The sequence below is a fragment of the Vanessa tameamea genome, chromosome 21 (assembly GCF_037043105.1).
Source record: "Vanessa tameamea isolate UH-Manoa-2023 chromosome 21, ilVanTame1 primary haplotype, whole genome shotgun sequence".
NCBI classification, from domain to species: domain Eukaryota; kingdom Metazoa; phylum Arthropoda; class Insecta; order Lepidoptera; family Nymphalidae; genus Vanessa; species Vanessa tameamea.
The window spans coordinates 3,276,432-3,292,242 of record NC_087329.1 but is presented as its reverse complement, the minus strand read 5'-3'; the positions used below and the strand labels follow the sequence as shown (position 1 = coordinate 3,292,242).

Sequence of the window (15,811 nt, the reverse complement as noted above, 5' to 3'; positions counted from 1 at the left end):
AGTAGCTTCATTATCAGTTTAATCTTATAAAATGATTCAAAAGAACTTCTAACTCCTAAGATTGAAATAAATTTTCGATTGATCCTTAGATACTTGTTTACTTTGTTAGTAAAAAGGTTCGTACTGTTGCAGTAAATAAATATTTTAAGTAAATGTACTAAGTGCTATTTGAAATGAGTTCAATAACCCGGTTGTAGCTTCTACTCCTGTCTATCAATAATTTAAATTAAAATATTAACGCAGGAAATAAAACAAGATTATAAAATTCAGTTTAGTTTAATATGAATATGTTTGATAATGGTATGATACTCACGGTGCAGTCACTCGGTAACAACAAAAAAATACTTGTATCACAAAAACATGTAATAAATATTCGATAAAATGCAATAACCAAAGATTTATTTAACATAAAAATAACTTTAATAAAATCATCCACACATCAATTGAACTTTCGAAGGGTACAGCCAGGAGATAGAAAATTTTTGACATTTTTCACTTACATTCTTAAAATCTAATTTATATCTTACAAGCAGTAGTGTTTAACAGTTATTGAGTAAAATTAATAATTTACATACTTTAGGTCGAATTGTCTATATTTGGCTAAAACACTACTTTCGAAGACTCGTTTCGTATGGATCTGGTCTCCAAGGCTCGTGTCATAGATTTTGAGTTTACTTCTTGGCGAAATCCTCACCGGTCTTGATGTTCTTCTGGAGTTCAGGAATGGCAGCCTTGAGGAGTTGCTTCTCGTAGTCATTGAGTGAGCCGAAGCCGAGGTTCTTCTCGACGCCATTTTTGCCGAGAACTACGGGGTTGGCGAAGTAGGTTGCTTCTGTGAGGTCTGATTTAATGTACGCGCATTCAACTACGTTGGATTCACCCTGATGGAAGATAACAAATATTTTAAAGAAGAAAAATTAAAAAATAATATATTGTAAAACCTCTTTTGTTATGAACATTTTCGTGGTAATTATTTAGTTAATTACATTAATGGCTTTACCTTAAGTCCCCTAAGCACGGAGCCGGTGAGCCTCGCTCCAGCGTAGGCCATCGACAAAGTGGCCGAGCCGCCGCCAGCCTTCGCCTTCACCACCTACACATAAAGACACAACTCATGTAAAGAAACAGGGAGGTAGCTTCACACAGCGTTATAGAGGGTTCCTAAGTAATTATAATAAAAACGAAATGATGGTATTACAAAATGTTAGTCTTTATCAAAATAGATAAAATACTAAACTATATTTAAAGTAAATAAAAGTAAGTGAGTAGTAAAGTAATTGCTATTAAACGAGGAGCTGACCTCGGTACCAGCTTCCTGGATCCTCTTTGTCAAAGCGTCGATCTTGCCCTGGTCGGATAATTTGACGGCAGGCTTGCTCTGACTGAGCAGGGGAATGATGGTGACACCTGAGTGTCCACCGATGACTGGGATGCTGACGGTCTGAGGGTCGACGCCGTTGATTTCTCCAATGAAGGCAGCCGCTCGGACAACATCTAATGTAGTGACACCAAGGATCCTGTTAGGGTCGTATACTCCAGCCTGAAAAAAATAAATTACTTAATAAAAATAATGAAATATTATATTAAAACAGTTCTCAAAAAGTATATAAATTTGAAAATTCAACAATGAAAGTCAAATCTTTGCATAGCTTATAATAGATTATAAAAATTCTGAAGAAGTCTTAGAACTATTTCCAAACTAGGTGTGATGTGGGAACACATATTGTAGGAGGAATTTTATTATCAATTAAAACAACACAACTTCACACTTCTATTTTATCAACTATATTTATATAAAACAAGTGCTATATGAATTCAATATATAATTTATAGCATCAATTGAAAAGTAAGCACAAATATGTTTATACAATTATATAAAATTGTGTCAAGTTATTGCAATTACAGCAATATAATAATAATTATTGGTATTGCAACAATATGCACACCACTGGCATTGGTTGGAAATTAAAACATTGTAATCTATCTTTTATAAAATTTGTATAATATTTTATAAACAATTTTCTTGTATTTTTTTTCATTTGTTTAAAAATATTATCTATTTCTGTTTTCAAAGAGTTGCAAATATTACTCCTTCCTACCTTCCCACATGCAAAACTGGTGTCAATAACTACATTGACCTTAGGAAGCTAAGACTTTTAACCTATGACATACATCAAAATGCATCACATAAGTTTTATGTGAAGTTTTTAAAATAAAATTGTGTCAATAAACTTAGTTTCTGAAATTATATTTTGTTCAATTAATGTTCATGACCTTCTTATCTCACTCCGTGACACTGAAATGTACGTGCCCTCCTCAGTCCCCCTTAATGCATATGTATTTCATGAATGGTCTACATATGGAAGCTAGATACACTTTATCATATATCTTAATATGATAGAGGTTCACAAATATAATAAACATATTACTTGTTGTTTAATGCACAAGGATATAAGCACAGCAGTACAGAGTATGTCCTGATGAAAAGCTGACTGTCAATTCATTAGCCCGACCCTGGATTTACAGAATAGACCTCAATATCTGCTGCCTAACTCTAGCAGTTATATATTTAAATATACTTCATGGCTAATAACTTTATAGCTATATACTTAGATTTGATTTATTTTGACCACGTACCTTCTTCATGACCTCAGAGGCAATAGGAACCATGGAATTGACAGGGTTGGTGATGATAGCAATAATAGCTTTCGGAGAGTTCTTTGCGACACAAGCAGCAAGATCCCGTACAATAGATGCGTTGGTGTTGAACAGATCATCACGAGTCATACCAGGCTTGCGGGGTACACCCGCAGGAATCACAACCACATCGGCACCTAGGGTGATATGAGAGCTTGCTGTAGTTTCATATAAACTGGTATTATTTTGTTTCAGTCATTAAAATCTATGGGTATCAATTATATTATATCCTGCACTGTATTTATTTAGAGAATTGATTGAAAAATATTTAATGGCAAATTTTAAATGTAAATAAGATTGATCCAGATTTCTGACCTTGATATTATAATGCACAATGATATTCACACAAATTCAACATACAAATTCTCAGCACAGCTCGACAATATATAATATAACAATATTGTACATTTGATTCTATCCATGGCTTGTTGAGTTTAATATTCTAACACAAATATAATGTTAATAGAAATAGTAATTGAGCAGAGATAGTCCAGTGGATTAAACATGTCAATATTTGATGTAGATCAAGGGTTCAAGGGATCAGCCCAAAGAAACACTGCTAATTTTCCCTATATGATTAATCTGGATATTTTTTTTTCGTGATGATTGAAAAAAATACACAGAGAATCAGATGATGCATATGTTATTTTTAATTAGTAAATTTATTAGTTGATCTTAAATGAATGTTTTATATGATGTTAAAATATTCTATTATCTTCTTATCATTGAGTTCTTTGAAACTATTCAGTAAAATGGGACATTTTAAAATAGTATAAATATATTTTAAACTGGTGTCATAATTAATAGTATGAATTTCATTTATTACCTTAGCTCTGTTTGACAATAGATTTAAATATTGTTCAAAATATACCTTTGATTTGCAATTTCGATATTAGTTAAAAATATAATTCCAATTGGAGATAAAGTATTTAATACAATATTAATGTGTGTAATACACTTTCTTTAAATTAAAAACTATACATGGAATTTATATTTAGATTTATTTATAAGTTTGTCCTTGACCTTGAGAGATATGTACAAGAGTATAGGTTATGTTTAGTTATGTAACACTATTAATGACAATTATACACGATTTTATGAATGAACATTGTATCCTACCTTTGATAGCATCGGCTAGTTGATCCGGGCCTTGGTGTCCAGTGACCTTGGCAGGGGTATCCATGTGAGACAGGTCGACACCCACTCCGGGGGTAACTGGCGCGATATCGTACAAGGCAAGCCGGGTAACCAGCTTATTTTGCTTTAACAACAGCGCCAAAGGCTGGCCAATGCCACCAGCGGCACCCGCCACCACCACTTTGAAGTTTTTCTACAAATCATTTAAAACAATTGACTTAAACATATAATTGTGTGTGTTGTAAAATGAAAAGAATAAGCAAGGAAAAAGTTAATAATTTATTAAATTGAAGGTTTACCTGTGATGAGGTGGAGAAATTTTTAAGCCCATTTTGAGCGGCCACTGAGGCAACTGGTTTGATTGCGCGGGAGAACATGTTTTCACGATCAGTACAATGAAAGTTTAAATAAATTGAACAATTCTGTAATTACACGACGGACCCCACGACCCAGCCGACCTTTGTGACTTTTGTGAGATAACTAGTGATGTAATTTTACGTCACTGTACTCGTATGATATCGTTAATTTGTTATCTGACACTAAAACTCGCATTCATGATAAAATGTTTTTGTATTGTACTCGACCCTAAGTAATATTGTAGTTGTTTATATTATATTACTTTATATTTAATTTAATATATACATATTATTATTATATTTCTTAATGTAGTTTATCAAGAACGTATTTAATAAAAAAATATACATATATTATACACATACAATAATTTATGTATACTTTTTGATTAACAAAAAGATCTAATTTACATATAAAATTTTTAGTATCTTGTAAATTAAATTAAATATATAATTGACTCAAATTAACAACTCACTTAAACGATGCAAATAAATATACAATATAACTAATGAGAGTTGATTTTGAAACTGCGATCTATTGCGTATTATTATTAGTTTGTATTTAAATTATTCATCAACTATTAATTTGTTCAAATTGTAGTAAACACTGTACTTTTTATAATAAAGATTTATTTAACTTGACTAAACTTAAAAATTACTGGATGATACATTTGTTTGTTTTTTTAATCAAATTTCTGAACGAAATGCAACTGTCAAAATCATAATTTTATCTCCTAAAATTTTATTAATAATTTATTATTGCCTACATAATGCCATCAGACTTCAGCATTATTTTATAAATTTGCAATTCAGTTAATAGTATTTTTATACGTTATTGTATTTGGAATGGTTTCAAGTTTTATTAACCACCATATTGTTACAAACTTCAGTGTTTAAGTAGTTATTTGATTAAGTGTGTAGACGTAAAAAATAAATAAAATAAAAATGAATGTTATACAGGCAGTTAAAATGTATATAACTAAGATGACCGAAGAAAGTGGACCAGGCATGAAAGTAATCTTAATGGATAAAGACACAGTAAGTGCTTTAACATACACTGGAATTATACCAAACTTTGTGTAACAAATTCATTTGTTGCACTATAGCAATAATTTAGTATCACCACCTACAATGACAATTTGCACCACTTAAAATGCTGCATTTTTTATTGGCACATGATCTATTTGAGGGTAAAAAAATAATTTATACCTTTGATCAAAGTACTACTTTTTAAATACTAGGGATTATTGTGGTATAGAATTCTGTTTCTCTGACTTGCGTGTATGTGTGCTCTGTTTGTTGTAACCAAAACTTCCTAACAAGAAAATTAAGATTTGTAAATTTGATTATGGAAAATTGTTACAATATAGACTGATAATTTGACTCTGTGTGTGTCTTGTGGGTCTTACTTACCTAAAGGGTGCATAGTACTTAAGGTCTATCAAAAACTAATTTGTAAACTAAGAAAAAATGGTTAATTCATAATAAATAATTAGTAAAGAAAAGCTGTTTACTCTGAATACCTGTAAGTTATTAGGATTATTTAAATATCTATTCCATTTCATTTTTAGACCAGCATCGTCAGTATGGTCTTTAGCCAATCAGAAATATTACAAAAGGAAGTGTATTTATTCGAAAGGATTGATAGTCAAACAAAGTGGGATAATTTGAAACATATGAAATGTATCGTCTTCTTGAGACCGACCTCAGAGAATATTGCCTTGCTGTCACGAGAACTACGATGTCCAAAATATGGTGTTTACTTTATATGTAAGTATTGCGATTGATTGCATAAATGAGATGAGGTTGCAGTTTAAAATGAGTTGGTTGTTTTATTTCAATTTAAATAAATATGCCACTTGCAAAATAACTTTTAATTATAATTATGGCAAACAGATTTCAGCAATGTGGTGTCAAAGGCTGATATAAAGACATTAGCTGAGTGTGACGAGCAGGAAGCGGTCCGAGAGGTCCAAGAGACATTTGCCGACTACCTAGCTGTGGATCGTCACTTGTTTTCATTCAATATTGTAGGCTGTTTGCATGGTATGTATTAGAAAACTTAAAAATACTTTAAAATAAGAGTTTACAGACACTTTACATTATAGTTCCCTAGGTTGGCACGAATGGGTTTATATGCAGTGGCCACCACTTACCATCGGATGGTCCATGTCCACCTACCAATAATATATAAAAAATAACCCTACTTTTATTGCTAGGAATACTTTACCCAGACTAGCCATACATTTTTTGATATTTAAATTGAAATAAAAGTCCATAAATGTTCTAGTATTGGACATTTCCCTCCCTATTTAACTAAATACATTTCTATGCTTAGGTGAAATGTGAGTGTCCAGAGAAAACCAGTCCAGGCCTGCAAAGTCCTGGTTGTATTATCTACTTCTCTGTACAGGCCGTAATTGGAATCAGCAGCACTTACAGCGCTGCTCACAAGGGCTGCTGGCTCTGTTGCTGTCGCTAAAGCGTCGGCCCGTGATCCGCTACGAGGCGGGGTCGGAGGCCTGCTCGCGGCTGGCGGAGCGCGTCCGCGATCTCGTGCGGCGAGAGGCCGTGTTGATGGATAACAACATACCTTTCAACGGGGACCTGCCGACCCCTCAGCTGCTCATACTGGACAGGCGAGACGACCCAGTGACGCCGTTGTTAACCCAGGTAAAGGTTCATTGTGTAAAGTAACTATTTACTTTACTTTATTATTTGACTATTTTAGTTGTCCTAAAGAAACTGTCCATCGGTTCTATTAAATCTTATTAAAAATAGTTTGAAGTGGTTTAAAACCATTGTATTCAGTAAAAATGAATGTTTGATTTTTCGATTGTATTATCCAAAGAGTTTATTGAAATTGTTGTTTGTCAGTGGACATATCAAGCGATGGTGCACGAGCTGCTCACTATCAACAATAATCGCGTGAGTCTGGCCGACGTGCCCGACGTGCCCAAGGACTTCCGGGAGGTGGTGTTGGCGCCGGAGCAGGACGAGTTCTACGCTAAGGTCTGTTCCTATTGTATCTCAATAATGTACAAAGCAAGACAATGGACAAATAAATATTGTATGTAATAATAAGTAGTCAACTTTGCTCAATATATTTTTTGTAGATATGACTAATAACAGGTCAAGTCGAAGAGCTAATTCGTAGTACATATCGTCTGATTGTCGTTTTTACAGAACTTGTATTCCAATTTCGGTGAGATTGGGCAAACTATGAAGTCTCTCATGGACGAGTTCCAAAAGAAGGCCAAGAGTCATCAAAAAGTGGAGAGTATTGCAGACATGAAGAACTTTGTTGAAACATATCCATTGTTTAAGGTAACAAGCAAAAGTAATATTAACATTTTAAGAGCAACTTTAAAATTTGAAATTTGCGCTCAATTTCCTTTTATTGGGTCATTCTCTTTCTTTGTTTTCCTTTCAACAATTAATTTAATATCTTCCAAATGGCCGAGTCAAAGATCGGCGCCAACTTCTTGGACGGTACTCGTGCTATTATCACCTCCAGTGGGAACATCACCACACGTAGATGCATCCGTCACATCGATTATATTTTCAAAACGATCGGCCCAGAAAATGTCGGGCACGGTGACGAAGCACGTGACGGTGGTGGGCGAGCTGTCGGCGCGCGTGGCGGGGCGCTCGCTGCTGCGCGTGTCGGAGCTGGAGCAGGAGCTGGTTTGCCAGTCCGACCACGCCGGCCACCTGCAGCGGCTGCAGGCGCTGCTGGGCGACGAGACGGTGCGGCCCAGCGAGCTGTGGCGGCTGGTGGCGCTGTACGCGCTGCGCTACGAGCGCCACGCGGGCAACGCGCTGGGTGCGCTGGTGCAGGCGCTGAAGGCGCGCGGGGAGGCGGCGCCGCCCGTGCTGGCGCTGGAGTACGGCGGCGCGCACGCCCGCCAGTCCGACCTCTTCGGCCTGCAGGACGCCGCCAAGATCACCAAGAGGCTTTTCAAGGTCCTTTTCTTTCTCTTCCTCTCCAGTGACTCCATGTCGCCCGTGGTTGACTCATGAATTCTTGTAAAAATCTAGTCGCATTGAAGATATTTTGATTTGACATCCTAATTGAGTAATGCTCTAGCAATTTTTTAACTTGAATACAGGGCCTGAGTGGCGTCGAAAACATATATACGCAGCACACACCCCTCCTCAAGGACACGCTGGAGGACCTGATTAAGGGAAAACTTCGCGAAAACCTGTATCCCGCGGTCGGGGGTGACTATCTGTCTTCGGGCAAACGACCACAGGACATCATCGTTTTCATCGTCGGAGGCGCCACCTACGAGGAGTCTCTGTGTGTCCACCAAATTAACCAAGCGTATCCAGGTGTCAGAGTGGTACTCGGTGGTACCACCATACACAATTCCGCGTCGTACTTGGAGGAGATTAGGCATGCGATGCAAGGTGTGCATAGAACGCATACAAGACATATTCGGAATATATAAATGTCTTGATGATTTGATAATTGTATATTATGTAATTTATTGCTATAAAAACTACGTAATATAACTTTAATATTATTAAGCATATTAACAGTCGGTTTCTGCTAAAATTCTACTTTTTCGTCTATACTAATATTATAAATGTGAAACTCTTGTCTGTCTATCTGTCGCTCTTTCACTACCAAACCAATGAACCGAATTTGATGAAATTTGGTATGAAGCAAACTTGAACTTCAAGGAAGGACAGGCTCTTTTTTTGCCTATAACATGAAAACCAACTCCTAAAACCAATATAATATAAATGGCGGAAAATATGTACTTATAAATTTTTCTATTATATTCCGATTGAAACCGTTCCTTTCAGAGTCGAAAATGAATTAACTCTTTGATTTACAATTACATACCAATTTTAATTAAATTATTACTATTAATCTTCGATTGCAATCACAAATACCGTTAATACGGAATAAAAATTAACAGTAGTGACAGCATTATTATCTGTAAAGCTTGAAATTGTATTGTAATTATTGTGTCATTGTTTTGTAATATATAGTAAAAGTATTTAAATTATCGTACTGAGATTTGTAATAATTTTCTATTACAAAAATTTCATTCCACTTGCGTTTAGAATATAAGTCAATGCTTGGAATAAATAAGAAATATATTTTTATTTTAATTACTAGATAAAACTAAGGCATAATTCACGATTTATATGTTAGTTTTTATAGTTTATGAAGCCTTAGGTTGGAAACCTGGTAGAAATTGGTCAGGAGAAAATATCACCAGCTTGACAAAATTATCCAAGATCTTATATGTTGAGCCATGAAATTTAAGGTGGACTTTCATGCAGCTTAAAAATGCCTGTTAAGTTTCAATATTACGTTTACAAAAAATAATTCTTGTAAATAAACAATCTCATGTAATTTCTTTTTCTGTTGTTTTACAAAATTTAATCGATTTTTTTTTTCTTCGAGTGAATTTTTAGCATATTAAGAGTCGAAGTCATTGCCTGTATGGCATAAGGAATTTATAATTCTTATTCTATTTCTGTGATTAATTTAATTTTATATTATTAAACAATATATTTATATCAGTAATTTTATTGTAATGTTAATTATTTAAAAATGTAATAAATATAAATAAGATTAAATTATTTAAACAAATAAAAAGCTTATTTTTTTATGAAATTTGTCAATTAAAGGAATATTAAATTACCTCAACCACAAGGTAGGAAGTGCAAATGAAACACCCAAGTGTTGTGTTTAAAACACATTTTTTATCTTTTTTATTGAAAAATATCCGTCGACACAGCTGTACGCGTCATTCAACATAGTAGTAAAACGGTGCCTTGGCACTATCTAGAGTCGCCCGGGGGCGCAGAACAAGCTTCACACTTAAACAAAATAAAATTGTTCTTCAAAGCCAAGCATATCATACATTCTTATACATAGGCATCGAGCGTAGCTCCATATAAAACCTTCCATCATAACCTCAGTCTTAACACGATCCGCTCGCTCGCACGGAACGGGTCCGCTCAGCTGGCAGCGAGACAAGGTGACCTCCACACATCCGATAAGGCATTCAATAGTACATCTACACGCGGCTCGCACGCAGCTGGCCTTCATATACTTACAATCTGCACGTTTGAATATTTACATATGCAATTAAAAGTGCCATATTTCAGGTACAAAACATAAAGAAGCTGATCATACGTTATTCATCGGCAACATATAATATACTCTAGTGTCATTAAATTAAAGTTGTTTATCGATTACGCTCGGCTTACGATTGAATCATATATCGTATTCAAAATGTCTCATTCGTTTGCGACATTATAAAGGTCTAGGAGTTCTGTCAATAATGGCCGTGACAGGTTACAAAGTCGTGATATTGAAATAATTGTTACGTATTTGTTTTTGAAAGCACGGAGGTTCGTTTAACTTGGAGAAGCCGTCCGTTGAAAAATGTAACAATTTTCATTTCTTCTTTTCTTAAAAAAAAAACGTTACCGTAAAATTTTCATCGTCCCATTATTATCATATAAACAAACATTTTCAGTGTAGTACATCATACATAATGCAAAGTAAAACTAATACACGGTTTAAAAAGTCACGTGGCGCCTGAATCGTTGTTTACTTGTAACTTTAACTTGTTTTTTTTTTTTAAACACGAAAATGACATGAAATACATATGTACAATGAGCAAACTTATAGTATTGAGTTGGTCAAAATTAGGATTCGTCAGTCTATAGTTCAGTTATGGTAAAGTTACAAGCGTCGTAACTCTGACGTCATCGTTGTATTGACGGGCTCACAGTGTATTATATCGTGTTCCTTGATACAATATTAATAAATTCTTAATATACCACAAATACATATATATCAAAAACATGTCTTCAAAATTGGAACAAACATTGAAATCGAGATTATTGCTTTTCCGTTGAGAAAAACGTTGAAATTTTTCATCAATGTGAACCCGTCCTAACATTACAAAAATCAGTTGTCTGTTATACAAAATAACATCCACAACCGTGCATCGAACCGGTGAATACACCTCTCCACGATTCGAATATAATTATTTTTCCAAAAAAGAAAACATCTTTCAATTAAATTCTGATAGTACCTCTATAGTATCCTCTTAATGCTACCACAAAACAAGACCTCTCCGCAAACTAGTGTTGCAACACGAAATCATATCGATATAATATATCATATTTACTTATATGGCGTACAACAAACAACAGACGCACTTAGAATTTTCTCTCACTCACGTCACTAGCAACAAACATACGCGGTGGATCACGCACGCTATAATAAAATTTAATAAAAAAAAAAACAAAAGTGAAAAAAAAAAACATTAATAATATAGGTACGACCCCTACCACTGGTTCGATTGAAGTTTCATCTATCTATCAACACGTCGATTACGTGGTAGGGGGTCTCATAGGCCCTTTCCATTTTTTTTTTTGTGATTTTTTTTCAAGTTATCGTTTTCGTATTTTACATCACAAATCATACACGAATAGAACAGAAACCGTTTCGGGAAAGGACTCGAGGGATTTCCCTTTTAATATATTTTATATATATACATATGTACATTAACCTTAGATTCTATGGACTTAGGAGAGATTTATACATTTATCGTCACGCGATTTTTATCATTATAGTTGTATACGTCTATTATAGGTACATTCTAATTTATATTTAACACGTTTCATAATACAAAATTGAATGTCTAATAAACTTAAATGGTCCGTTTCCAACGAGCGCAACTAACAATCGATTAGTTTCATTATGAGTATTGTTGAAATATAATCGCTCGTTGTAGACTAACCTTTGTAAGAATAACAGGGCATTAGGGCACAACATCCCTAGATATCCGCGTGAGCCCTTGATTTAGAAACATTAAGTCGATATCATACTCGTAGAACATACTATTAATTTGGCCGAGAACTTGAATTTCGTCTATTAATAATAACTAACCATAATGTTTCTTCGAGTGTGATAACGAATAATATTCTCAGTCGTTTTACGTTATCGACGTATTCTTGCGCGTGCCGTAGACGTATTTCGATGTAATGTGAATGCGAGTCCACGTTTGGCGCTACCCAGGGAGCACCGCGCGGAGGTCATGGACTATGCCCCCCTTAATACAAATGAACAAACAGACACTCACAGACGAACCTGGCCCAGCAGTATTAAAACACCTCGGTCTTTCAGGTACCCAGGTATCATTACAGGGTTACAAAAATGGTTTAAATTTTTTTAAATATATTTTAGGTTGGTGGACGTGCATCAGTTTCTGGATAAGGTACGCAGAAACAAATCAAAACAACTACGTACAAATTACAGGTATTGTAATCATCATATGGTATGTAGTACTTATGTTTCTACGGGAGGAACATCGCTGTTCGTATTATATACACGCCTTAGATCCCACACAAAACTATAATTTAGATAGTAAATGACTTTTAGCGCAAAATAAAGAAACCTGCATCGCTTCGATAACGATGAAATCGGAATAAATTAAAATATGGAATTTATGTATGGGAGTCATATATTTGGGTGCAGTGTGGAAGAATGGGAGGGATTCAGACACGAAGAAGCGAATGTGATATCCGATCTATATGTACAAATTAACTGTAGTTGCCACGATTATCGATATATGTATTTTGAGTCTTATCCCACCTAACATAGGACTCAAAATCCCGTACCGTCGATTCTCCGAGGGCCCTATAACTAACAAATTATATTTTATTGTCAATTCTACTTGCGCCCTAATCGCATTTATATAATTCACGCGAGTAGCACAACATTTCAAAGGCAGTAACAGTAGAAATAAATATTTTATAAATATATACCGCTATTAGAGAATTTCCTTGACGGCGATCTTTAAATCAATCAAAGAGATCACCTGCGTTTAGAATATGTGTCACCGGTCATAATAACTCACTAAGCATATAAAAATATCGTATATAGAAGTTTTCAAAGCACTACTCGCCACTCGAAGGAAAGGTGTTTACTGAGTTTGTATGTGTTACTAACATATTTTAACAGGCTAAATGGCTATGACAGCCGCTGTATTCACAAACGCATCAACATATATATAACTACATATTCGCAAGTTTAACTTGATTACATCACGCATACCAGTAGTAGTAGCCAGCGTTGACATTAGCTATCCAAGCACCCCGGGAAACTTATTTATTCACTGAATTTTACTCAACAAGAATCTACATGGGTTCAAGAATTTCACCTTTTTTCATGTTTGAAGTTTGATATGGTTTAAGTCATTTTAACCGATTAAATCGTTGGTCAAGACCACTAGAGCATCGTTTGGCCTAGCGCCGCCACTAGATAGTAGTTACTTAGTCAATAATATTAATTGAGCATCGCTGACTTGATACTTCTACTTATTCGTGACTGCTTGCGAGTGTATTAAAATAAAAATAAATTATTACTATATAACCGAAAAAATAATATAGAGTTAAAAAAAAGTCTGCCAACTTAGAAAACTTTCATGAGGTAAATTATAATCTGATTCTATTTTTAATTAATATTCCCTTTTCAATGTATTCCGCAGGCCGTTTATTTTATCATTTTATCGTTAAAGAGTTACCATTTTCGTTTCGCTTTAAACTGGCGACACACATTCTAAGCTTCAATAATTGAAACAGGAAAGTGACATTAGTCCACAGATAATGAACGCGATAAATACACGTCGAGCCTAATTGACATTTGCGTTATACCGCGGTATCGAGTAACTAATATATTCTAAATAAATACAACGCTCTCCGAGAGGGCGATAAGGAAACATAACGGCTGATTGAATTTGTATTTTTTACCTGTAAACAATGATAAATATATGTGATATTTTTATATTATTTTTCGTCGAATGTTACGCAAATATTGTTTAAAATGTTCTTGTTTTTTTATATGTCAGACATTACAGTAAACGTTTAAAAATGTTTTTTTTAATTCTTATTTTGGTAAAGGTATTGCAGCATAGAGGCTTCATTAAACAAAAATAAGTCTTTAAATGTTTTGCACATATAAACAATCATGTAAAATTTACAAATCCCGTCAACCAATTGAGAAAATTATCTAACTATAATACAAATTGATCCCTGACATTGTGTTCGTTAGTCAAGAACGAACGGCGTCTTGGGACCGGATGTACGATATTCACACTGCTCAACCCGCCGTGCTAACCTAACCGACTATACTTAAACACTGGTATTAAAAAGCTGGCAGCACTGGAACACGACGATTAAAAAGCTATCTAATTTACCCCGTACATAATCAGTGTTGCCAGCGATGAAATTATTTTTAAAAAGAAACGATTCACAATTATTGCGTTACGCGTATAACTACGGTAAGGCAAGTTATTACTTTTCGTTTAAATGTTTTCACAAGTTTGACGGAGCTAATAAATCAGTCTATAAATTCATTATACATATATAATTAACAACTTTTTAATATATATTTGAGAGAAAAAAAAAAACCTTATGTTAACCTATATATGGTTGTTTTAATAAATATATCTTATATTGATTGTATTAGCTCCATCCTCGCCTAATATTTACATTTGAATTTAACGTAAATGTCTTTTGTCTGCATTTAGAATGTATTCAGAGAGTACACTTTAGATTCCTTTTCCACATAATATATAAATATAAAAATTTACACACTACAATGACCGCTCGATAATTGTATTTTTTTTTTTTTGATAATTTGACATAATTTTCTATTGTTGAATTTTAAAACACGATACATATATCATTAATAAATATATCTAGCATAATATAAACCGGATTCGCTCACTGCTCCAACGAGATCGCGATTAGACGAATGAGCAAATCCAGATTAAATACTTAGTGCTAATTTATGTTTAAACAATAATTCCTTATATATTATAGCGACAGAACTAAATCGACATTAGCGTATGACTATAACCTCCGATTATCGGATCGAGAGACGTCTCGCCGGAGACGACCCTCGCGGCGGCAAACGGTCCATCGAGCGAGGATCGGTTCCGATCGGACAATCGGAGACGAATCGGACACGAGACTATCGGATACAGTACAAAAAAGAACGGAACGATCGGGTCGCATCGGAGGAGACGACTCTCTCGCGTCCCACCACGATCACACGTAAAAGTTCGATCGGTAGCAAACGTAGTAACGTACGACGTAGTCCCCCCGGCGGTGTCGGTGGCGGCGCTGGTGGTACCATTCTAAATGCAGCGGGCGCGGCGGGTGCTAGCGGCGCGCGGGTTAGGGGTGCGACGAGTGCACGCCCGGCGTGCTGGAGCCGCCCGACGACTGGTGCTGCGGCGGCAGCAGCACCTGCTGCGGGGGCGCGGGGTTAGGCGAGGGTGGCGAGAGACGCTGCAGCTACTTGGCGCGCAATGAGAACTGTGCGGACTCGGGTCATGCTGAGTCTTTAATTTATGTTTAATTTTTAAAGTGAAATCTCAAAAAGGGAATTCCCTAGGTGTTAGTTATCACGAATTAATAAATAGATGGATTGATATACAGACCCCTGGAAATATTCCAGGATAATGCTAGGAAGAAGATTATTGGTATTAACATTGAGAATGTATGAGGTGAAAACGATTAATATTATGTCTCTACATTGAAACGAGATATATTCAAATAAGACCACTCAGTTA

At 35.1% G+C, this 15,811-nt stretch overlaps 3 protein-coding genes across 7 annotated transcripts in view; 1 reads left to right on the top strand and 2 right to left on the bottom strand.

The window, feature by feature from the left end:
- Positions 1–257: 257 nt before the first annotated feature.
- On the bottom strand, positions 258–4,378 carry Mdh2 (Malate dehydrogenase 2). The gene is made up of 6 exons (XM_026631342.2): positions 4,134–4,378; positions 3,817–4,027; positions 2,638–2,834; positions 1,301–1,540; positions 1,001–1,093; positions 258–881 (listed from the first exon to the last, which is right to left on the bottom strand). The coding sequence occupies exons 1-6, from the start codon at positions 4,209–4,211 to the stop codon at positions 672–674; spliced, it is 1,029 nt and encodes a 342-aa protein (XP_026487127.1). The 5' UTR covers positions 4,212–4,378; the 3' UTR covers positions 258–671.
- Positions 4,379–4,895: 517 nt separating this feature from the next.
- Vps45 (Vacuolar protein sorting 45) lies at positions 4,896–8,884 on the top strand. The gene is made up of 8 exons (XM_026631341.2): positions 4,896–5,225; positions 5,759–5,957; positions 6,084–6,233; positions 6,601–6,860; positions 7,065–7,199; positions 7,374–7,514; positions 7,770–8,153; positions 8,300–8,884. Exons 1-8 carry the CDS (start codon positions 5,133–5,135, stop codon positions 8,639–8,641), a joined length of 1,704 nt encoding a protein of 567 aa, XP_026487126.1. The 5' UTR covers positions 4,896–5,132; the 3' UTR covers positions 8,642–8,884.
- A 1,008-nt stretch (positions 8,885–9,892) lies between these two features.
- Positions 9,893–15,811, bottom strand: part of LOC113394135 (ataxin-2-like protein) — a 44,580-nt gene continuing 38,661 nt past the window's right edge. For all 5 annotated transcript variants that reach the window (XM_064218350.1, XM_026631338.2, XM_064218352.1 and 2 more), the window contains one exon: positions 9,893–15,488. In XM_064218350.1, the coding sequence (XP_064074420.1) occupies positions 15,414–15,488 (75 nt within the window). In that variant the 3' untranslated portion in view covers positions 9,893–15,413. The remainder of the gene's footprint in view (positions 15,489–15,811) is intronic.